The sequence below is a fragment of the Mustela nigripes genome, chromosome 2, assembly GCF_022355385.1.
Source record: "Mustela nigripes isolate SB6536 chromosome 2, MUSNIG.SB6536, whole genome shotgun sequence".
Lineage (NCBI taxonomy): Eukaryota > Metazoa > Chordata > Mammalia > Carnivora > Mustelidae > Mustela > Mustela nigripes.
The window spans coordinates 113,741,334-113,765,982 of record NC_081558.1 but is presented as its reverse complement, the minus strand read 5'-3'; the positions used below and the strand labels follow the sequence as shown (position 1 = coordinate 113,765,982).

The 24,649-nt window shown below is 42.8% G+C and overlaps 2 protein-coding genes across 7 annotated transcripts in view; one reads left to right on the top strand and one right to left on the bottom strand.

Annotated features, from left to right (window-relative positions):
* MCF2L2 (MCF.2 cell line derived transforming sequence-like 2) overlaps positions 1 to 24,649 on the bottom strand; it is a 254,431-nt gene that overhangs the window by 74,604 nt on the left and 155,178 nt on the right. For all 3 annotated transcript variants that reach the window (XM_059391454.1, XM_059391452.1, XM_059391453.1), the window contains one exon: positions 21,520 to 21,605. In XM_059391454.1, the coding sequence (XP_059247437.1) occupies positions 21,520 to 21,605 (86 nt within the window). The remainder of the gene's footprint in view (positions 1 to 21,519; positions 21,606 to 24,649) is intronic.
* On the top strand, positions 99 to 19,489 carry B3GNT5 (UDP-GlcNAc:betaGal beta-1,3-N-acetylglucosaminyltransferase 5). 4 transcript variants are annotated; one of them, XM_059391455.1, is made up of 3 exons: positions 99 to 463; positions 4,731 to 4,837; positions 15,580 to 19,489. In XM_059391455.1, exon 3 carries the CDS (start codon positions 15,901 to 15,903, stop codon positions 17,032 to 17,034), a length of 1,134 nt encoding a protein of 377 aa, XP_059247438.1. In that variant the 5' UTR covers positions 99 to 463; positions 4,731 to 4,837; positions 15,580 to 15,900; the 3' UTR covers positions 17,035 to 19,489. The 4 variants fall into 4 exon arrangements, with proteins under 4 accessions (XP_059247438.1, XP_059247439.1, XP_059247440.1 ...); XM_059391456.1 differs by having other exon boundaries at positions 4,731 to 4,844; XM_059391457.1 differs by lacking the exon at positions 99 to 463 and adding an exon at positions 1,053 to 1,294.

The following is a 24,649-nucleotide window of genomic DNA, read 5'->3' as shown; positions in this document are numbered from 1 at the left end:
TGCGGATTCTGGCTCACAGTGGATCATCAAAGTTAACGATCTCAATTAACTGAAGACGCGGTAGGGTGGGTACTTCCTGGAGTCAAATACCAACAAGAACTGGCGGGGCGGGACCCATCACCTTCAGCAACAGGCCGAGTTGGCGGCGGAGGCGTGGGCCACGTTCGACTTTGGCAGTGAACACCAAAAGGTGCAGGAAACGTGCACTGGCCGTGCCGCAGGGCAGGCTCCCGGGTGCCGCACCCCCACTCTCCGCCGGGAGCCCCTGATTGGGTCCTCCCTAATCGCCGGCTCCAGCCCGCCCCCGCCCGGGAAAGGTAGCCGAGTTCAGCGCTGACTGCCCAGTCCTCGACCAATATTTAAAGCGGGCAAGTTTTGTTCTTGAGACCACCGACTTTCGCTCCGACGCCCGGAAGATAGCCGACCTCTGACTTAGGAATTTAAAGAGCTGGGCTTGGACTTGGTGAGTTTTGCTTTAAGCTGTCTTCTAATTTGGACTAGGCTTGGAAGGGGGGAGGGGTGATCCCTCCCCAATTGTATTTTTAAAAAGAACCTCTGTAGGGAAGCTTAGTTTAATGTAAATTAGGGTTTTCTTCTGCTGTGAGTTAGGCCTCAGAAGCTCTAGGCATAAGTGGCGTGACAAGAGATCTTTTAAAAGACTAGCCTGCCCTTAGAACTCTTGGCTCTAAGAATGAAAATCAGATGATCAGAAAACTGCAGCTCGGTCAAAACTTACTCACCGTCTATGCATAACTGTTGTGTGTTCTGAACGAAAGGATCTTTAGTCTAACAAATTCTACTTCCTAATGAAAAGTGTCTGGAGACCAGTTTCATATGCAATTCATATGTGCGATCAATCGTAACGATTAAAAAGAAAAAATGCTCTGCAGCCCACTGCACCCTAACAGGGGCCGAAGGCCCTCGTGGATGGAAATGTTGTCTTCCCTTCCAGATCACTAAATGGGGGGAGTTCTGGCACGCTTGGAGGGGACAAGCCTCAGCTCCGCGGATGGCTGGTTCTTTGTGCCGCGGACGGGAGACCGACTCCCGTGGTCCGCAGAGAGGGCTCCCGGCCGCCCAGCCTCTGCCCCGCCCCTGGCCGGAGCGACGGCCCCACTGCACCGCGCCTCCTCAGCGGAGCAGCTCTCGGGCTACGGCAAGGGAGACTCGGACTCTCCATTAGCTTTCTTTGGACCGGGAGAGGTCTCCGAAAGGCGGACAGGGGAAGAAAGGAGAAGGGAGCCGAGAGGAGGTGAAGGCACGCCTGCTCGCATGGGTGGCTGCAGGACTTAAGGTTGGAATGCGCTCCGGGGCCAGGGCGCACGGCTGGAGCAGACACCCGGGCCTCGGCCCTCTGCTCTGGCCGGGACCGCGAGCGGCCCAGACTCGGGAGGCCCTAACCGCCACGGGGCAGGGTTGCCCGCCGCCCGCCAGCGCGGCGGGGAAGGGGAGGGCGCATTCCCTCTCCGGAGCGTCTTTGTTCGCTCTGGCTGGCGGGCGCGGGCGCCCGGCAGCCGACACCCCGGGCCGAGTGCCGCCCGAGTGCGGCAGGTAGGTTGGGGCCCCGGAACTCCAGTTGGGGTTAAGTTTTTTGGGACCCAGCGGGTTCCTCGTCCCCCGGGGAGCTTCGGCGAGGCGGATACCGAGACGCAGCGCGGGGATACCGAAGCGGGCCGGAGCGCGGGAGCCCGCGAGTGAACACCGCGTCCTGTGGTTCCCGGATTCCGGATGGGATCCCCAATCGGGCTACCATCCCTGCGCTGCAGGGGTGAATTCGGGTAGAAAGCCTGTGTCGGGCTGGAAATTAGGAAGCCGCCAGATTGGGGAAACTTTCGGCGAGTTACCGACTAGGAAAATGCAGACAAGGAAGTGGGCAGGCAGAGGAAACTGGGAAAGGAGACCTCTTGTTACTGGTAGGTCTTGGCCATTCTATTTTAACAGCCGAATTTTATTTTGTAACCTGAAGTTACAGCCGGTTGCTTACCCAAATACAATATAGGTCAAAGTAGTAGCTTTGCATCTGATTCTAACCACACAGCCTATATTTTGTCTTATCCAGTGTTGGTTTTCATAGGTTATGGGTCATGTTAAAGGGACACCGATGTTGTAACTGCACAGTGTCTGCTGGTGGCTTGTGGCTCTTATTTAGGGTAATTCTCTGATGAAAGTACATCAGTTAGAATTGGACTTGTTCCTCTGTGTCTTTATTTTGGGAACTTTGCCTGGTCCCTATGGGGGAAGGGAGAGGGACGTGAGAAACTGAAATTGACCCAGAAAAGGATGCTCAAAGATAGTTGTGTTCAGTGGTAGCGCAGAAAAGAGCCCCTCTTGAACTTTCTGAAAAGGAAATTGGTGATTAGCAGCTGAAAAATTAAGTTGAGAAATTAACTTTCTCAAAAGAAACTTAATGATAGATTTTGTATCTTGTCACATGGGAGGGAGGACTGCTTTATTTGTTCAACTCTTTTTTAATTATTATTTTAAAGCAAGATAAATTCGATACCTGAAAGGTTTACATTAGACACTTCGTATGACCCTTCTGTCTCCTGCTCCTTCTCTCTGTCCCTTCCCCTTCTCCTACAAGCCCCCTCCATTTATTGAGCACTGGGAGGCTAAAGCTGAGGCTGACTCCCTCCAACTCACCTCATTTCCCCTGGGGCTCACCCCCAACACCTTCTGATGGGGATGGGCCTTATGACAGGGAGAGTTCAGGCTAAAGCTCAGAGAAGCTGTTTCCGAGGAAGTGAGAAATGAAGGGTGGTTATGAGGCATTGGTGCTATTACACACAAATGACTTGCCCAAACAAAAAAGTCCCCAAAACCTCAGAATGTAGGGAATAATTTTCAAAATAAACTGCAGGCTCTAGCAAGTAAAAACGTCACATTATATTTCCTTAAAATGGAGATCAATTTCCCCTTTTATAAAAGATTGATTCAAATAAAAAGATTGTAGGAAAGTGAAATAACTTTCTAATTCTTAAATATAGAACAGCTTGAATAATAACTCTTGGGTTTTGAAATGGGTCATCTTTTAAAATGGGTCACTTTGGCTGGACTCATTGCACTTGGTGACTTTCAAATTGTAGGTAGAGTTCTTTCTCAGGACCAACTGCCCCATAATCTACAAAACAGAATATTAGGATGTTATAAGAAAGAAACTGGGAGAAATTCAGAAGGAAGTGGTCTCTTTTTGAAGTAACATGTATCCTATCTTTTTGGAATTTTGTACATGCTCAACTGAATTGCCCTAAGCTTTGCATTTTATAGCACATTAAACTTTTTTTGGAATATTTCCATAGCCATTATTTTTATTCCATTGTTAGAATAATCTTGTTAGGAGCTGCATATATTGTGTTTATGTTCCAGAAATTAAGGCACAACAAATTATTATAAGAGCTCTTCCATTTGCGAGCAAAGATTAAGCCAGAATGATGCAAATCCAGGATATTTTTCTTTTTCTTTTTTTAAGAGTTTATTTATTTGACAGACAGAGATCACAAAAAGTAGGCAAGTGTTGAGAGGGGGAAGCAGGCTCCTTGCTGAGCAGAGAGCCCGATATAGGGCTCTATCCCAGGACCTTGAGACCATGAACCCAGCTGAAGGCAGAGGCTTAAACCACTGAGCCACTCAGGCACCCCCCAGGATATTTTTCTTGTATTATGCATATATATATATATGGTATAAGAATCTTCATACTGAAAGGTATGAAGTATATATATACACATATACTGAAAGATATGAAGTATATATATATATATATATATATATATATATATATATATATACGAAGTATAAGAATCTTCATATTGAAAGGTAAGAAGCTTGATGAGGTGAAATGTAAACTCAGAATAAAAAAAAGTGATTTTTTATTTTTCAATGCTGAAAGTTTAGAGACTGGCTTTTATCTATAACTTATTTTTTAAACTTTGTTTATATTCTGTAGTAAAGGCTTTGATGCTGGAAGACAGTTTTCTACAGAAAGGAGTGTTCTACCATGTCTGTAGGCAATAAGCCCCTAAAAGTCCAAGTTCGAAATATTATCACACAGCTTAGATCCACCTAAAATTTCATATTTTATCTCTTTATTCCTTTTCCTACAATTTTTTCTGCAACTTTTTGATAGTGCTCTAGGCAGAGCAAGTTAAAAAGCTGACTCAGCTTGGGTTTCCTCCATAATTTACAGGGCCTTATAATTTTTTGGCTGTGTCATCTTTGTAGAAATTCTTTTTTTTCTTTTCAAGTGCTTGTGGGAGCCATATTGTTCTTTCCTATCAATGATGATGGAAAGGCATGTTCAGCCAATTAGTAATGATACTACTGTTCTCAGTCTCACCAGTACTTGGGATGTGTTAAGTGCCCCTTAGCAATCAGATCAGTATTTCTAAAAACTTGTATCTAATAAATATTTTTTGAGAACAATATTAGTGTATAGCTTATCATTTTGAAAGGTGATTAACCCCTAAAGAACATTAGCTACTGACTAATGGTATTGACATGGTACAAATGTATGAACAATTTCTAGAGAGAGGAAATTAGCATAGATTTGAACACCTGATTTAGACGACACTTTGTCAAATAAATGGTCTCAAATGATCCTCAGAAAAGACTGTGGCACATTGTTTAGAGTGAAGTCAAACTCATGTCACCAGTAAATGGAAGCAACAGAATATGTCTACCTTTGTTCATCTTCTAAAACTCTTTTGGTTTTTCTACCCATGTGCCTCAATCAGGTCTGGATTCCACATTGCACCAGAACACCTGCTTACTTCACTAGGCGGTTCCACACTGGAAACATCTCGGAAGCCTTCCCTGCATCCTGCCTGTGGCCTACTACACAGTATGTGGTAAATTCATATTTGTTGAATTAATTAAATGTAGGCATTACCTACTTTTGGGGCTATTCCACCTAATGCCTGCAACAGGTAGATATTTAAATAAATGTTACTAATCTATTATAAGAAATGTTGATTGAGACTGGAATGTTAAATATACATCTTGTATTTTACACCATCATTTTTTGTATTCTGTAAACTCTCGGTAAGAGAGTTATTTCCAAATACAATAGAATAGGACATATGAACTGCCATTGGACAAGAAGCCTGTATGTCTAGCTCATATAATAGGTTTATACCAGATTATGATGTGACCCTATTTTTTTTTTAAGATTTTATTTATTTTTATTTAGAGAGGGAGCATGTGTACAGCAAGCAGTGGGCGTGGGGGAGGAACAAAGGGAGAGGAAGAATCTCAAGCAAACTCCATGCTGAGCATGGAAGTCCACTGCAGGGCTCCGTCTCATGACCCTGAGATCATGACCTAAGCCAAAATCAAGAGTCACACGCTTAACTGACAGAGCCACCCAGGTGCCCCGTTACCCTATTGTTAAATCACTGTTTTTCATATCATAATATTACCTCAGATGTGCCTTTCATTTCATCCAATACTTATTCATCAAATAGTTGGACTCTCTGAGTCCTGTACTTTTTACTCTCCTCTCCTTCCCTCCTCACTTCTTGACCCCCTTCTGCCCTTAAATCCCCCAGTCTTCTTTGTGGAGGGAAGATTTTCTGCACCCAAAAGACACAAACTCACAGTCGCTTTTGCCTATTCTCCTATGCTACTGGGACCAAGAAAAAGGAGGAGGGAAAACTGAGACAGAAGGTTAAAGAAAGGGTGGGTTACAAAGAGAGTGAGAACAAGCTCTGACAAAAGGCAGGTGATAGTAAAATGTAGATGACTCCAGACTTCAGGGAAGCAGATTCTTTGCCTTGGTGGGTGCTTCTCTTGGCCCTGCGCCTCTCACGTCCCTGTCCTCCCATCCTGATGGACGCTGTAGGAAAAGCAGCTGGCCAGTGCCAGGGAGGAAGGCAGGTGCAGAGCTCAAGGACGGGACCTCCTGGAACCCATCAGCTGCTTCTGAGCTTCCACAGATTCTGGAATTAACCCATCAGCTGCTTCTGAGCTTCCACAGATTCTGGAATTCTGGAGGTTACGTGGTCAGCCCCATGTCTGGGTGCGATGCCTCAGTTTCTCCTGCAACACGGGGAGGGCTTTCTCCCTCATAGGTTGCTGTGAGGCTTAAAGAGTCTCTATAGAACTTAAAGCACTCAGAACAGAGCCCAGAGCACTGTAAACACTCTTAGGCTAGCAACTGTTGCTAGAGTGGGCAAAAGGAGATATTTGTTTCTTAACTAGGCAAGAACAAAACTGACAAGAATTGTATTTAAAAGAGCAAGCGCCCTGTCCACACAAACAACTATGCCTCAGGAATCAGTACAGAAGGCCAAGCTTAGAGAAGCAAGTGTTTGACCTCCCTGAGACCTATTTTGTATTTCTGCTTTTTTGTTTGTTTCAAATTCTGTTACCGGGAATTTTCAGTCACTTTTAATGTAACTCCTCTGAAATATAATAATACTCTATAGTCCCTCACCACCAGTTTCCTTAGTGCTTGTCTTTACTTAGGGCCTGACTTTACTTGTTTGCTCATTTGGTATTTCCTTGTCTTTTTTTTTTTTCCTATAACCGGCAAACAAATCTACACCCGTGTTTAACTTATAAAGAAACATATAATTTAGTTTATATAGATGGGGAACTTGTTACTAGATTCACACTGTGGGTTTTATAACTAATTTTTCCCTCTGTCCCACATCCATGCTTGCTACAAGTTGTAATTTAGAGTCTTTGGGTAACACTGAATCCAGAACTAACTCTGTATCATTTCTGGATAGATAACAACTCTAGATGGTTTCTGATCTCTGCCAATGGCTTCAGCTAAATTTTTATAGCTAAAGTCACAGCCACAAAAACACCTAAAGACCCCAACTGGGTAGAATTTTTCCTTTTTTATAGGCTTTATATTGGAAACACTCAAATATGGATAAAAAATAAATACCAACTGAGGGAATATTTAATTTTTCACACTTAAGATGTGAGTGGTAAATTCAAATTTGGGGTTGTTACCTTCCGTTTTGAGCAAACGGAATAGGCAGTTTGTACTAAACCGTACCCAGCTGTGTTACTTATCACCAATGACTATAATGAATTTAACTAAGAAAAATGTAGGAGAACAAATTACTGCATTTACCATAAATTTAGGGCTAAACCTGATTTCCTTTAACATGGCAGCTGGGCTCTTGAGGATTGGTCCTAGCTCTCTTTAGGGGGAATAGAGGATTAGAACAAGCCAGGAAAATAATGCTTGGAATGAAGAGCAGGAACCAAAACTGTCTCATATGGGACTATAAGTAATACAACTTTAAATATGAAGTACTCTGGCTTTTTTTTTTTTTTTAACTGATGTACTGAAGGAGCATCCTTAGTTTATAATTATACTTTTATAACCTTTAAGTTTTGTGCCCTAAATGAGTGCCTCCCCTGCCTCTCCCTGAAAGTGTGCTCTGCTGAGGGGATGGAAAGGGTTGGCAAGCCTGGGGATCCGGGAAGAGGGGGCCCACATGGGGATGAGAAGGGACAATACATGTGATGTCTTCCCCTTTTTCTGCGGGCAGGAGTGGAAGCCACAGCTAAGAGTGAGGGGCACAGACAGAGGGAGGAGATTGAGCATGGCTGATGAGGGGACTGGAGAGAGAGAGAAGGTCCAGGACAAGTGAAGGCTCCTCATACAGAATTGAGCCCTCTGCCCACAGCTCGATATCACCATCTGTAGTAACACAGTCTGCCCAGGGGGTTATGCCTCCCCTGCAGCCTGAAGGCAGGAAGGACCCGACATCTGATGTTGTTGGGGTGGAAGAGCAGGAACCAAGGAGAGGAGGGCAAAGATGCCAGACGATTCTGCATCTGAGACAGGCAGCTGGGGAAGTAGGAAGGTCAGGCGATTGTCGGATGGGTTGGGAGTGTTAGGGAGCAGGTAAGGGGTGGGCAGAGGATTCTGGGGGATTATTTAAGAGGCTGTGGTTGAAGTACGATCAGACCAGAGAGTGTGCACTGGAATTTGAAATTTCAAAGGAAATGCAGTTCAAAGGAAATGTAGGTGAAGCCACCTAAATGACTTTCTTGCCAATAAGTTGAGTGTGTGGGAGGGTATGTGAACAAAATGGTATACCCTTCATAACATAAGGGCTTCTTAGACTTGAGTGTCGCAGGTCTACTAAGTAAGACTTGGAAATACAGTTTCTCTAAGAATAGATGTTGGTGATCTATGACAACAATGGCCAGAAACAATGGTCAAAAACAGATGGTTGGAAGCAAAAACAGATACATTTTGAATTCAAACCCATGGGCTTTCTCTAGTTCTGTTCCTCCAGCCTTCAGGCCTCAGATTCAGTGTTGTTCCTCCTGGAAGTTGCCTCCCCTGCTCCACCCACCCCCATCTCTCCCCTCCTGACTCCCAGCACAGACCCCACTCTTTGCCCCAGGGCTCTCCTTCTGCTCAGAGCACCATCAGGGGCCTTAATCTTTCCTGCCCTGGGACTGTCACCCTCTACTGTTCTTTACCTCATCTTAACTTTCTATGAATTAGCCCTTGTTAAAATAGTTCCTTTTTAGGGGCGCGTGAGTGGCTCAGATAGTTAAGCATCTGCCTTTGGCTTAGGTCATGATCTCCAGGTCCTGGGATGGAGCCCTGAGCCCTGCATCTGGCTCCCTGCTCAGTGGGGGAGTCCCTCTGACCCTCCCCTTGCTTGTGCTTTCTCTGCCTTTCTCTGTTTAAAAAAAAAAAAAGAAAGAAAGAAAGAAAGTAAATATTTCCTTTTTAGAAGAAATAACCATCTGAAGTTTTACAGAATTTGTACAGTATTCTCTTTCATTTGTCAAACGATATGACCTAGTCCTTGAACTCAAACCTGCGCAGATAAATTGATGCCACATAAATATACGCATGCATGCACGGGCACATCAAGTAAAACACACACATGCACACAGGCGCGTAAAGTGAAATACACACAGCATTTATGTGCTCATAAAGTAAAATCGTATGCTTCCTTTTCTTCCTCCTCCCGCTCCTTCTTCCCCTGAGTTTCCTTCCTCGCGGCCCCTCTGCTCCTCTCTGGTCCTCTTAGCAGCCACCTTCCTTATGCTCAGAGCACTGTCCCCGCTGCAGTCCTGCTGCCTCCTCCAGTCTCACCTGACTCCCTGGACTGCCCCACCTGCTGTCTCTCTCACACCTCCGCTCAGCACCAGCCGAAACCCGGACACGCTGTCCTCACTCCTAACTCAGGAAACCAGCTGGCCCTCCTGTGTGGCTAATGCTGGAAACCAGATGTCCCCCTTCCCCTCTCCCCCCATCCCAGGCCACTCAGCAGGGAGTGCTGGGTTTGTTTTCCTCCAAAGGGTCTTCCTTACCCCCTGACTTCCCTCCTCACTTCCACCACCCTAGACCAGGCCTCCTCACCTCCCTCTGCTTCAGTGTGAGGCCCCGAGGGAGCTGGGGTACCCATCTCCAGGCATCCCCCATCCATCCCGAGTGCCACCACCAGAGTAGTCCCTTCATATGATGCTTAGTGCATGCATACTGACAAGGCAGTTTTCGTTCAAACAAAAACTGAAACGTCTGTGACTTCTTGCTGCCCTCGGCACATGCTGACTCCTCTGCCTCATTTTCAAGGTTCCCCATAAGCGGGCCCCGATCTCTCAGCTTTCAGATACCTGCTTGTATCTCAAATATTTGTGATGTTATTTTTTTCCCTTTCTTGCCTGAAACAGATTGCTTCTTTTCCTGTAACCATCTAAATCCTGTTCATCCTCAGGCCCTCCTATGCTGCTGTCACTGATCTCTACTACCAGGGACTCGTCTTTTTTGCCTAGAGTTGGTATTGTCTAAATTAGTGCTGTGATGCTATCTGCAATTTACTGTGATCTGCTGCTTTTTGTCCTTGGAACTGATTTTTCAAGTGGGCATTCTGAGTCTTGTCTCAACTAGACTGTAGATGCTTTCAGAGAGGAGACTATGAAATACTACTGCATGACTCCCACCATGCCCAACTGGCATAATGATTCTTTAGCAAATACTCACATACTTGTCGGATTTGTTGAAAGGTTGAACACTGAGGTTGTTTGATTGAACTTAAAGTATAGGCCTCACTATCGTGATTAAAACTTCAAAATTTTCATCAGGCTTTATATAGTATTTCAGGATCCACTAAAGTAGACTCAACATAGAAATGGGTTACCAGCAAGAACGAAGTAGAAAAAAAAAATCAGGGGTCATCTAGGGTAACTTGTAGTCCCTAGTTGTTTCTGGAAGAGTTTAAAGAGTTCTCTTGTGAAGAAATATTCTTGAGTAACTGTGGGGCACAGCTCCCAGACTGAAGAGCATTTGGGGTACTGTCAGCCACCTTCTTTTCTAATATTCCTATTCTTTATTCTTCTGGCTACTCCTCTCTATTAGGAAAGAGAATACCAAGAGAATCTTCTCCTTCTTTTTAGTCCAAATAGAAGCAAACCCAAGTTATAGTCCAAATATTTGTGTACAGGTCTTGCTCAATGGAGGAATGGGGTTACATCCCAGTAAACCCACTGTAAGTTGAAAATACTGGAAGTCAAAAAAGCATTTATACACCTAAACTACCAAACAGCATCGCTTAGCCTAGCCTAACTTAAATGTGCTCAGAACATTTATATTAGCCTACAGTGGGGCAAAAGCATCTAACACCAAGTGTATTAGATACGAAAATGCTGAATAGCTCATGTAATTGAGTACTGTAGTGAAAGTGAGAAAGAGAATGGCTGTAAGTGTAGTGCTTGTTTACCCTCATGATTGCCTCGCTGACTGGGAGCTGCAGCTCACCGCTGCGGCCCAGACACTATCATATGGCATATCACTGGCCTGGGAAACCATCAAAATTCCCAATTTGAAGTATGGTTTCTACTGAGTGCATGGTGCTTTCACACCATCATAAAATACAAAAATTGTAAGTCGGGGACTGTCCGTATTTACCTCTGAGCAGTTCTTTGTCCTGTTCTCTCCTATGGTCTTTCTTGTTTCCTCTTCCCAGCAAGACTCTGAAGTCATCTGTAATTTTTCCATCCCCTAGATAACAATATATTGATGTTCACCCCCAGTCTGCAGATGAAGTCATGAACTCAGAGTGCAGGGAGGGTGGCTGAGTTGCACAGTGAACCTGGCCCCCAGCGCGGGTGGCCATGGGGCTTGCAGCCTGGGGCCTGGTCCCTGCGCTGCGCACTGTGCACACAAAGGAAGCTGCAGGCACAGCATTCTGGCGGGCTGGTTCCTGGGCTCACAGGCATTATCTGGCTCCTCTGTTCCCCGGCAGGCCCAGCATTTTCTCTCCAGCTCCGGCAAGCCTGTGGGTTTCTCTGTGGTGGCCTCCCCTCCCTTTGGAGCCGGAAGCTAGAAGATGTGTTTGCGACAAGCCTGAAGGCTCTGTGTGAAATGGGAGAGGGGAGTCCATGAGTGTGTGGGGTGCCCACCGGCAAAGCCAGGGTTGGCGGGCATCGCTGTTTGGTTCTGATTCGTGAATTCAGACCATGGAAGGGCCTTTTGCTTCTGGTGGGGCAATGCTGCCTAGGGACTATGTTCGATTTGGAGGAGTTTGGGGGTTCTTTTGTTATAAAAGTGAAGCTGGGTACTGCCAAAGAGCAGTTCACCTTTCCTAATCGTCCCCTCATCAGATCAGTCCTATCAGTGGGCTTTGGTTATGACTGGTATAAATGACAGCTAAACAATTCAAGCTGCTGAGGTGGGAGGAATCTTGTTTTAGAATTGCATGTGCTGTTCTGAACCTAAGTAGTGTGGGTTGTTGGCTTTGCAACAGGTTCTTCGTCGTTTTTTTAGAAACTGTTTTGACTCTTTGAGATCAGTGGGGAACAGATGAAGAAATATAGGGAAATAAGGTAAATACACATGTATCAGGGGTGGGGAGCAGGGGTATACATACATGTTCTAGGCTGGTTGCTAGAATGCCTGCTAGCAGCAGAACACACCAACCAAAGGAGTAATAGGCCCCATTCATTGGAGAGATACTAGGGCCTCTGTGAGTCAAGTGTTTATGTGGGTGTTGGAGGAGTCAGGCCTGTGGGTTGATTGTCTAGCAAGAAGCTCAGACTTGTAAACAACTGGGAATAGGTGCAAAGCGAGCTGACATTGCAACATTATGAGTGCAGCTTCTCAGAAATGAGAAGCTGGTTTTGCCTGCATTTCCAAAGGTTACTCTGTGTCTCTTGCCCAGGGTCTGTTGGAATAGAAACTGCAGATTAGTCTCAATTGATAATTTTCTTAAAATTCTTAAACAGTTAGGGGATCTTAAAATCTGCCCTTAAGAATTCTCTGCTGCTTTACATTAAACATCCAGTTCTAGAGGCAGAAGGGGATATCTGCCCTCACAGGGGGACCCTTATCTAAGTGAGCATTATTAAGACCAAGAGGAAATGTCCCCTCCCTCCTGAATGAAAGTGATTCGGCGAAGTTTAGGCAGATGCCACCATCAGAAACTGATGTTTCCCACTGTCTTTTCCATTCTACTCTAGAGGATTCGGTCCACCAAGACCAGCCAAACCAAGAGGGAAATTACTAATTCTGATCTATCCCTTGCTCTTTTGATGGTAAAGCACACACACAAAAAATACATTTTACATTACAACCTGAAGCCACATATATATAAAACTGAAAGTTTCACAAAATGATACTTAAACTACTTTCAGTGCATTATGCCATTCTCTATTTTGTTCTTTCTTTTCCTTTTCCTTTTTAAAATACTGGTTGTGACTTCCTCAGAGGCACTAGCAAGTTTTAAAATCTATACCCTATGAGATAAGATGATTATCTCTGGACAAAGTCTCCATGAGGGTTGGCTCTGATCTCCCATACTCCTTGGACTTTTGCATGCCTGGTCTTTGCTGTTATCAGCCCAACACGGAGTAACTTTGGCAGATAGGTAACACAGCTGTATGTAAAGGGCCAGAAGCTGGGAAGGAATTCCCATAGCCAGAGTTAGCCCAGCAGAGCAGGGTGCTCTAAATGTATGCAGTGGTTTTATAGCATGGCCGAAGGGCAGGGGACTTGAGGTTGAGATCTTTGAGCACAAATGCAGAGCCTTTTTCCTGGGGCTTGTGATGTAGGCTCAGCCATGCAGCCAGCCCGAACTGAGTGGAGCTTGCGTGCGTGGTCTTTTCCCCCGTCAGTCTGAAGCTCAGGAGACTGATATGTTAACCCTGAGGGGAGAGAGTACTTCTCCAGGCAAAAGGATGTATCTTACTTCAGATAAGCCATGGGGGACAGAGTACTTGAGGACAGGAGGTGCTGTCTCCTAGTCATGAAAGAAAGGGGAGGACATGTGACTGACTGGGCCTCCTGAGCCCAGTTCTTCCCAAGTGACCAGCTGTTTGAGTGAAGGATGTCTCCACCCCCACCATGGTTCTTTGTACCAACATTCAGAGAATGCCTACCAGGTCAGACACTGACCTGCATGCTGAGGGCAGGGTGTCTTCGACATCGTGCCCTAGTCACAGAGTTCACAGTGTAATTGGCAGAGACAGTTAAATTTAAAACGTCAGTCTGGGAAGATGGGTACAAGAATGTGCTGTGGTAATACAGGAAGCCTCATATTTGGTAGTAGTGCTGGAGGGTGTCTGCAATTCTGACTTCCCAGAAAAGGATGCCTATAGAATTTAGTGAAGATTATAGTATACTACTTATTAGCAAAGAGAGCAGGGCTTAGCAGGCCACAGGACTGTAGGTACAAAGGCTGTCACGTGTGAACTAGCAAGCATGGCTGAGCTTCCAGCCAGCACTCTGGTACTGACAACTGTTAGAGAGAGCATCTGAAGGGGGTGAAGGAGCTCAATTAGTCTCATGGTTAGATCTGAGTTTTATTTTTATTTATTATTTTTAAAAGATTTTTATTTATTTATTTGACAGAGAGACAAAGAGACTGTGAGAGAGGGCACGCAAGCAGGGGGAGCGGGAGAGGGAGAAGCACGTTTCCCGCCAAGCAGGGAGCCTGATGAGGGGCTCCATCCCAGGACCCTGGGATTATGACCTGAGCTGAAGGCAGACACTTAAAGACAGGCACCCCTCGATCTGAGTTCTAGAAAGGTCACTCTAGGGTAGCGGATGGGTCAGTCTGGGATTGTTCTAGCTGCTGCATTCGTCTGGGTGAGAGGTGATGATAACAGGAAGAGGTGAAGAGAGATTTAGAAGAAGCAATTCACAGGATTAAGTAACTGGCTATGGAATGGAGGAAGAGGAGAACTTTCAGATTTCTGGCACAGATGCATGAACTGTAGTCAGACACAAAGAAAGAGAAAATGGCAACAGTGGGTGTTAGGGGAGAAGACCATAGAAGGGGTAAGAAATGGCACTGGATTGTCCCTGTGTGCAAGGTAATTATCTGTCTACCTCCCTCTATCTGTATTTCTGTGAATATTCCCATTTAACTTGCATAAGGACTGAGTTAAATGGGGTCATCCCAGTCTTTCAGATTCCTGGATTAGGTGCACGCCGCAGGGCAGTGGGAGAGCCAGCGCTGGTGTACACATTGCCAGACTACAAAGACAGTGCTCTTTGGCTATAACCCTGTGCCTTCCTGGTTTGAATGTACTAAATTTGAGATGCCTGTTGAGCTTCCAAATGAAAAAGGAGGAAGAGGACGATATAGATGTGGGGCTCACAAAGTTATTTTGGTTTGAGAGAGTTTGGGCTGTGCTTTTGAAAATGTATCTCGACTCCCTGATTTACAAACCTTGATTTTTTTGAAACAAAATCTTATTCTTATTCCTGTCTTGTCTGGAAGCTTTAATGAATTTTAACTGTTATGAACTTTCTTTTCATCATTCATCTATTTTGCCTTGAACTATATACAGGCATAATCTTGGAGACACAGCAGGTTTGGTTCCAGACCAATCACAATAAGGCAAATATCATGATAAAGCAAGTCAAATGAATTTTTTGATCTCCCAGCACATATAGAAGTTAAGTTCACACTATACTGTGATCTGTGAAGTATGTCTAAAAAAATGTACATACCTTAATTAAAAAATACTTTATTGCTAAAAAATGCTAACCATCATCCAGGCTTTTACCGAGTCACAGTCACCTGATCACAGATCACTGTTACAAATATAATAACGAAAACATTTGAAATACTATGAGAATCATTGAAACGGGACACAGAGACACGAGGAGAGCAAATGCTGTTGGAAAAATGGCAACCCCTTGCTTGACGCAGGGTTGCCACAAACCTTCAACTTGTAAGAAAGGTGTTGTGCCCTAAAACCAGGGGTCCCCACTGCTCCTTTCATCCTGGCTGCTCTGCAGATCAGTATATTCCTGGACACACCCACGTGAGATTGTGAACTTCAAGTGTATAGGCTCATAGCCATTTGGGAGGCTTTTTATTTTTTAAGGTTAAGATGAGGAAAGGGCCTCCGTATGCTGAAGGGGAAGACAGTAGGGAGTCAATGGTTCTTTCCCTTTCCCTAGCCTCCTCCTGCCCCCGCCAAGAAACAAACATCCGTATGCCCCTGCTAAACACGAGCTGCCTTATCACCTACTGTCCACATCTGGCACGTTACATTTCATTTTGAAGAACGAAAAGTCCTTTCTTCCTTTTTGGTCACTCTCACCCATTCACTTGGCATCTTTTCTCTTCCTGACTCTAACAGGTGGCACTTTACTCTCACAGAAGGAAGCCCATGGACTAGTGACACGAGGCCTGTCACCTAACTCAGTGAAGGATGCCGGTGTGGAAACACTCTGATGGGCTGGTGTCCTCCTCCTTCTGCGTGTTCCACTCTTTCGCAATCTCAGAAAAAATGGTATGAAAAGACAATATTTTGTGACACGAGAAGCTCCTACTTTTCTAATGATGGACGTGTATTAAGATGGACATCTGTTCTACACGATACCAAGTTCTATGGTCTCGAAGGAGCAAGCGCCCATTTAAAACCAAGCCTAAGTAAAAACGGAGCTGCACGGATGTCAGAATGTTTGTGAGTGGCAGACGAGTAAAGAAATGGCAGTTCGTTCAGTTATTTGCCACTTGTTTTATACTAAGCCTCATGTTTTTTTGGGGACCCATCGATAATCACATTGTGAGCCATATGAAGTCCTACTCTTACAGATACCTCATAAATAGCTATGACTTTGTGAATGATAGCCTGTCTCTTAAGCATAGTGTGGATGGGGCGACTCGCTACCAGTACCTGATTAACCATGAGGAGAAATGTCAGGCACAAGACATCCTCCTGTTACTGTTTGTAAAAACTGCTCCTGAAAACTACAATCGACGTTACGCAATTAGAAAAACGTGGGGCAATGAGAAGTACGTTCAGTCCCAACTTAATGCCAACATCAAAACTCTGTTTGCTTTAGGGACACCTGCTAACCCACTGACGAGAGAAGAACTGCAGAGAAAACTGGTCTGGGAAGATCAAGTGTACAGTGATCTAATCCAGCAAGACTTTGCTGATTCTTTCTATAATCTTACTCTTAAATTACTTCTGCAGTTCAGTTGGGCAAACAGCTTTTGTCCTCATGCCAAATTTCTTATGACAGCTGATGATGACATATTTATTCATATGCCAAATCTTATCAAGTACCTTCAAAGTTTAGAAAAAATTGGTGTTCAGGACTTTTGGATTGGTCGGGTTCATCGCGGAGCTCCTCCTGTGAGAGACAAACGCAGCAAATACTATGTCCCTTATGAAATGTACCAGTGGCCGGCTTACCCTGACTATACTGCTGGAGCTGCCTACGTGATCTCTGGCGACGTAGCCGCCAAAGTCTACGAGGCGTCACAGACACTTAACTCTAGTCTTTACATAGATGATGTGTTCATGGGCCTCTGTGCCAATAAAATGGGGATAGTACCACAACACCATGTGTTTTTCTCCGGGGAAGGGAAAACTCCTTATCATCCCTGCATCTATGATAAAATGATGACATCTCATGGACATGTACAAGACCTTCAGGACCTCTGGAGGGATGCCACAGACCCCAAAGTCAAAACAATTTCAAAAGGGTTTTTTGGTCAAATATACTGCAGGATAATTAAGATAGTTCTTCTCTGCAGACTGACCTCTCTTAACACGTATCCTTGTAGGGCCGCCTTTATCTAATGGTACTTGAATGTTGTATGTTTTCACTGTCACTGAGCCAAACCTGGATGAAAAAACTTTATGTATTTGTTGATACCTTAAGTAAAATGAGTATGAAAAAATGAAGAAATATTTTGAAAACCCAGTCTATCAAAATGTTTCTTTGATTCTAGAAGCTATTCAGTGTAACATATCTACTTCATGGCCCAAATTCATTTCAAGGAATTTATATTTAAAAAAGGTTTATGGAGACAAAACTAAAGGGAAACTCAAGTTCTTACTCGATGCCACATGTATATTTGAGGCATAGAGAAGTTGTTAAGGTGCCTTGGTGTTAGAGTAAGTGCTTTTGGAAAATACTAAGTGAATGTAAAGTACAACATTTCAAAGAAATTAGTATGTAGTCAGACCAGATTTACAAATTAGTTTTCACTGGAGAGCACGTGACTGGGGGAGATGGGAGCAGCAGAGGATTGGCATAGGAGAAAGTACTTGAACCTGAAAAGAAAGTTCCTGTTCTTCAGAGGGGACTTAGAAAAATGTACACAATTTCTTTAGAAACAGCCAAATCAATCATTGTCACATCCCTGTAGCTAACTTACCTAGATAGTATTAGAATCATTTAAAATATATTTATATCTTTTTTCAAAGTGTAATGTGAAATATGAGCTGTCATTCGCTCTGGCCTAACTGGTACTTCATGTGAATTTTTTGATTATTAGAAATGACACAAAACATGGGCAGTTTATTGCTCACAAGGTCTTTATCTAGGGAGAAATCATTGTTCATTCAAATCAGCCAATTTTAATGAATTTTTCAGCTGGTTTTTAAATATTCAATATCAGCCTGTCTTTAAGGTAGTTTTTTGAATGTAGTTTGCAGAGAGGAATTTAATAATGGAGAGGACTTCAAAAAGAAAGAACATTAAATGCCTCTTTTCTCCTTTTCTGTAATTTATAAAATAAAATTCTTAGTGTGTAAATTATTGTGACGATGACGAAAATTAGCCTACCCCTCCCCAACAACATCTCCTAAACCGCAGTACTTTGTCAGAATCTAAAATCAGGAGTATTCAGCATCAAATCAAAGCTATCCTACCTTAAAAAAAAATAAGTTCTTTCATCAAAATGATTATCAGAGGTGTCATCAATTTTGAAATACCTCACAGTGGAAAGCAGAATGAAGTGATAGAAATGTCACCAGAATGAGGTTTAAAATATTTGCAAAGCTTCCTATTCAAAGAGATGTGGCTGAGCTCTGAAAGGGTAAGTTGCGTTCATCTCACAGGGCATGATAGAAATGTGGTCATGATGCAAAACCTCCCCTCACTACAGAAAGAACTAGGTGACATCTATTGTCACAGGGATTATACGACGTCCAAAATGATGACTTCAGCAAAAGCAGTCAGCTGAACTGATTGTAAAACCTCTGTCTCTGCGGAGGTGACTGTTAGGGAAAACTAAGATGTCTCATTTCATTAGATGAGGTCTGAAACAGGCAGAACATAAAACTGAAAGAATTGGCAAACAATTGGAGGATGATACATACTGTAATTTTTTGCAGATAGCTTTTTAATGTTTACAGGAATTTTTTGTTAATTTTTTTTTCTATTTTGAAAATTGAGGCTTGTTTACATTGATTGCTCAGATTAATTTAGGATTTTTAACTAATGTCCAAACTACGGTGTCAACCATTCTGGGCTTGGTAGTGACTTTCAGAGTAGGTTCAATGTTTTTAGATCCTGACAGTTTCAGTTTTCTGACCAATTTTAAGACCTGTAGATAACAAAATCACATTTTGACAAAGCTGGTTTACAATTAATTTTTATTAGTTGATTCTTTAATAATCGTTTGCCTTTTGGCCATACATATCCTGGGTATCTATACTTGTAACTGTTTAAATTTTCCATTGGTTGAAAACATAAGTATCTCTCTGGCCATTGAGATGATCTTGTTTACAGCAATACTTTTGTGAAAAAATTATTTATTTGCAAAAGAGCTCCCCTCAACTGTGTTCATCTTCTTATTTTTGCTTAGAATAGAATGGAACAGATTTAAATTTAAAGGAAATATGAAGGCACTTCCTTTTTTAATAAGAAGGAAATTGCTAGATGCTTCCTTCGTTTGATTTAAAGTACTGAGAAGAATATTTGTAAATAAAAGGATTCCAGCCTTTTAAAAAAAGGAGAAAAAAATATTTTTGGTGCTCTAATGCAGGGCTGTCTCAAAAATCGTCAACAAAGGGATACTGAACTATCAGCGTGGATGGTCACTTGAGTTAGACGATGGTTGTACACAGTGTTAATGCTAAAAACTTTTTACCTCTTGGTTGGTTTGCATCTTTTTCCATATTATTAATTTTATACCAGTATGTTAAATATTTATATTATTTTGAATTTTGCTCTTGTATGGCAAAATAATTAGTGAGTTTTTAAAAATAAATCTGTGATTTCCAATAAAGAACTTGAAAATTGTCAGATGTGTATTTGCACAAACTTTTTAAACTCCTGTATGTGAACCCCATTTGTTTATATAATCAACTTGTTCTGTTTAATGTCAGGGAGGTCTGTAGTCCACAGTCGTACTCCTGTTGCTGTTCAGACCTGTTGCTGTGTCCAGGACAGAGGATTATCTTGTCCTCTCTCATGGAAACACCTAAAATGCTTCTTTAGTTTGTTAAATGACGTATGCTGGAATGTCTAAGTTCAGGGAAGTCTTTTCTGATCAATTGTTCAGGAAAGGGATGAAAACCTGCAGCTACGGGGCCATCAAACACCATTGGAAAGGGTTACATTCTCCTTTTATTTGCTATCATTATGTGTCGGAAAGTAGATTCATATTAACTCGAGTCTTTGAAAGTCAGGAACGTTCTTAGGCCTCCTTCTGTCCGAGTGCTGCTTCTGTATATTTGTACATAGTATGTTTTCCTCTGCTTTTTACCTGATTCCTGCTCAGTTCTTAGCCTAAGATACGGTGTGATTCAATCTATATACATTTTTAAAACTTGGAAGCATGCGATTTTTTTGCTTGTAGATATTCTTTTGTTCCAGACCTCAAAGGCTCCTTACTGTCTTGAGCATCAAATCTAATCTCTTCGACCTGGTCCCCAAGGCCTTATGGAATCTTCCTTTCCTTCTTGATTTCCCATAGCAGTATTTTTCCCACCGCCACTATCATCAGTGATGAATCTTATTCATGACCACACCTTGTGTAAGTTAACAAATGGACCATCGTTTCTCCTGGACCTTTTGAAGTCTTGAAACTCCAACCCTAAATGGGCTCTTCCATTAAGCATCTCTTCCTTCCAAAATACATACTTAATCACATACATTATTGTGCTACTGACTAATTATTTCATGTGCTTTTTCCTAGCTAAAATACAAGTTCTGAAAGTAGGGACTATGCACAGTGCTATCACAGGGGGCTTAAAGTAATCCCCCGCCCGCTTAGGTGGTTAGCATCTGACTTGATTTTGGGTTAGGTCATGATCTCAGAGTCCTGAGTTCTGAGCCCCAAGTTGGGCTCTGTTCTGCACGTGGAGTCTGCTTAGGATCCTCCCTCTCCTACCGTCCCTCTCTGCCTTCCCTGCTCACTCTCTCTCTCAAAAAAAAAAAAAAAAAAAAAAAAAAAGATACACTGTCACTTAAGGACAACAGAACACATTGCCAAGAGGTGCTTTTCTGAGACAACACAAATAAAGACACTTTCAAATATGCTGATGTGGGCCATTTACTGTAACTGAGAGATAACATTTTAGTTGGTAAGAGCCCACGTCTCTCCTTGAGTACACCTTAAAGTGAAAGAGTATAAAGTAGTCTAATGAAACTAATATGGGCTTTAATCAAATGGCAAGTTCCTGAAGACTTTGGTTCATTTACTTTACAGACATATTTTGAGGGCCTGCTAAAAGCTAAGTATTATCATAGTCCTTGGGCACAAGAGTGGCTCATAAGTCAGTAAGTTAAATGGCGTAGATAGTGTGATGATTGCTAGAATAAAATTAATGATGTAGATTCTGAGTATAAAGAAGATTTTTTTAAAAATGAATTTCCTCTATGCTTTTGGTGCTTACCACACTAATTTAGGCTTTCTGAATGGCTGAGCAGTCACATGCATGCAAATACCTTCCTGTGGTCTGAAAATAGCATTGAATTTGTATAACTTGTGTCTTTGGGGAACCTATTCCTTTTAAATGCTTTCAAACCAATAATTCAATCTATCAACATTAGTTTACATTTACTGTTTTGTTTTTTCTTGATAATTCATTTTTCAAAAATACTGAGTATACCTGGAACTTGGTTTCTAAGTCCTGTGCAGCTCTTGCTTTTGTTTTTATGAAATCTGTGAGTTTGTTCTCAGGTACATAAATGAAGGTTAGTATGCAGAATAAATATGTGATTTTTACCTGGGGAAAATGAGTGATGAGATTTAAAACAGAAGATACACTCCCCTCTCCCTATCATCTCAAGGGGTTAAAATGATTCCTGCCCAGAATCTGCAATCTTACCTGGTAGGGGAAAGATTTTCAGGACTGTCAAGCTGTTCTGGCTTAGGGTTCTCCCCATCGTGACTGCTTTCCAGTATTTCTTCATTCTGAAGTGAAAGAAATTTTGGTAAGACCGTCTATTTTATTTGGGGGCTGTATATTTTTCTTTTCCCCAATTTATTTGTTTTGCTCGTTTTTGTTTTCGGTGTTCTGGATGAGCACCATGCCCAGTCCCTTATCTTTCTTTTTTTTTCTTGGATTTTTCCCAGCCCCTCTGCAGATCCGTTACAGTTTGCCTTTCGGGCTTCCTTTAGAAACATCAAAAACTCTTTCTCAAAAGCAGATAACATTTTTCCTTAATAGTGAACAGATATTAATATTGTACTACCCCTTCCCAGTTGACTCACAGTAAGAATTCAGAGTTTGAGCTAAGGGGAAACAGTGAAGAGATCATTTGACTCAGTAGTTCCTTTCTTTCCCCTCTGGGGGTAAGAAATGAACATCTGGAGAAATTGCAACCTACCCAAGGCCAAAGAGTTAAAGACAGAGATGAAATAAACCCAGACTCCCCTCTCACAGGCTGGTAATCACAAGTCCATTCTAGCGTACCATGTCCTGGGACAGCTGGTACCTTACGCTGTATAGATTGGCCCCTGGCACGGGCTTGAAGCTGGGGGTCGGAAGCCTGGCTCACTACCTGCCAGCTCTAAGACCCTGGGCAAGCTCACTGAATCTTTCTACCTCAGTTTCCTCCCCTAGTACATGGACCTTACGGTACTATCTACCACACAGGACTGGGGCTCTTTTTCAGAATATTAGGCATTTAATTATCAGAAAGAGGCAAAACTACTCATTTTACTTTCAAGAAAATACAGTTTTAACAAGGAAGTGAATTTATATAAACTTGATAGCAACAATAGAATCTTAAAGATATTGACTAATAATGAACACGTAGATAATTAGCCAGCTTTTGAATTCTTCCTGCCTGCCAGGTTCTGTTTAAATGAGTCCTTTTGTGCTGTCACAAAAGGGAGTATAGATTTTGAATGGGCCCTCTAGCAAAAGTATTGTTGAAGGAAATATAGTGAGTAGCTAGATTCTGTATAAATTAGAGCTGAAAGGTGAAGGATGAGCTTTTCCCAGTCTAAGGAACAGATGAGAAATCTCCTTGTAAAACAGCTCAGCTAGGCTCTCAGCTGGTTCTTGACAATGCGAGAAGAGAGGCCTCTCGGGCACCTGGGTGGCTCAGTGGGTTAAAGCCTCTGTCTGCGGCTCAGGTCATGATCCCATGGAGCCCCTCATTGATCAAGCCCCGCATTGGGCTCTCTGCTCAGCAGGGAGCCTGCCTCCCCACCCTGCCCCTCTGCCTGCCTCTCTGCCTACTTGTGATCTCTGTCAAATAAAATCGTTAAAAAAAAAAAAAAGAGGAGCCTCTCACTGGATTAACAGAAAGCAGTCAAGGTAAGGTGGTTTTTGTCATTCACAATGCCAAGTACAGAAAGAGCAATTCAAAAATGTTCAACGAATGAAAGAAAATCGGGGATCATTGAGCTTTTTCACTGATGTCCTCCCAAATCTGGCATATCCAGAAATCAGACTAACAAATAAAGGGCCGTTTGGGATACCAGTTTTGCATTCAGCTCTAAAATACACAGGCAATCTTCAATTCTAAGTTCCTATTTGTTTCTTTTAAAATAGGATATCATTTCACTAGGCATCTAAATTGTTAGTATCCGCTATTACATATATTTGACCAGATACTTGTAGATATTTCTCATTTCAGTCAATATACAGAAGTAAAATATCAGTCCCCAGATTCAAACCAATCTGGCTATTTTCATCACACCACCAGAACTCTTTCTTCACATTTTCTCTATAATGTGGAACTGATCACTATGGCTGTTAATTCTACATCACATCCTTCTCTAGTTCCTCCCTGTGATGTCACTATACCTGTGACGTCACACCTGCTGGGCTTTGAACTCTAGCTTTATTTGTCTTTGGGTCCCTAACATGTAATACAGGACCTTTGTAAGGAGTAAGCACTATTTCTAACCAAACTTCCTCTCACCATAAAACTTACTACTGCTTATAAAATGAACTGTGCTCTTTCCAGCTCTTCTGTTGGTCTATCGTAAGTGTGGTATATTGTACAGTCTTTTATTTCATGACAATCTAAGGACAGAAAAATAACAATGACTCAAACAAAGTATAGGTATGGACTGTCATCTTTTTTTTTTAAAATATTTTATTTATTTATTTGACAGAGATCTCAAGTAGGCGGAGAGGCAGGCAGAGAGAGAGGAAGGGAAGCAGACTCCCTGCTGAGCAGAGTGCCCGATGCGGGGCTCGATCCCAGGATCCTGGGATCATGACCTGAGCCGAAGGCAGAGGCTTTAACCCACTGAGCCACCCCGGCGCCCCTGGACTGTCATCTTTTACGCTGAATGATGATGTCCTAATTTATAGATTTTGTCGTGCATGAGACATGGGCTTGCTAAAATGCCTGGATATGGACTTGGTGTCAACCCATATTTCTAGGACCACGAGTCAAATGGATGATGTCAGGGTAGAAAAAGGATCCTCTGTTGATCAAGTTTGATGGAATATAACCCTGCTGCCACTGAGAATGTGATGGGAAGGATCCACAGCAGATCTGGGTGCTGCTTTAATAACTTTATACCAATATTTCGCTAAAGTTTAGACAAATTAGTTGTGTTCTGGTGCAGTAGCTTCCGAAGTCTGACCATGGCCCACAAGAAAAACATCAAAACATACATACACACATATTGGGATTTATAATAAATATGTTTTTGATCTTGTCCTATATCTGGTACAGATCTCCTAAGACTTATAATTTCCTAAGTGATAAGAGCCATCAAGTTTTCTTTTGTTATTCATAACAAACCCCTTTCAACCCCACCAGAGTTTATGTTAATAAGGTAGCTTATGGGGGCTGGTTGCCACGGGAACCAAGCACATGATTCTAATTTGAGGGTGGGAACTTTCAGTTCCCTTGACTAACACCCTTTGGGGGCCGGGGGAAGGGGGCTGAAGACTGAATTCAACTACTAATGGCCAATGGTTTAACCTGTCATGCCTATGTAATGAAGCCTCCAAAACACCCAAAAAAGGAGCTTCTGAGTTGGTG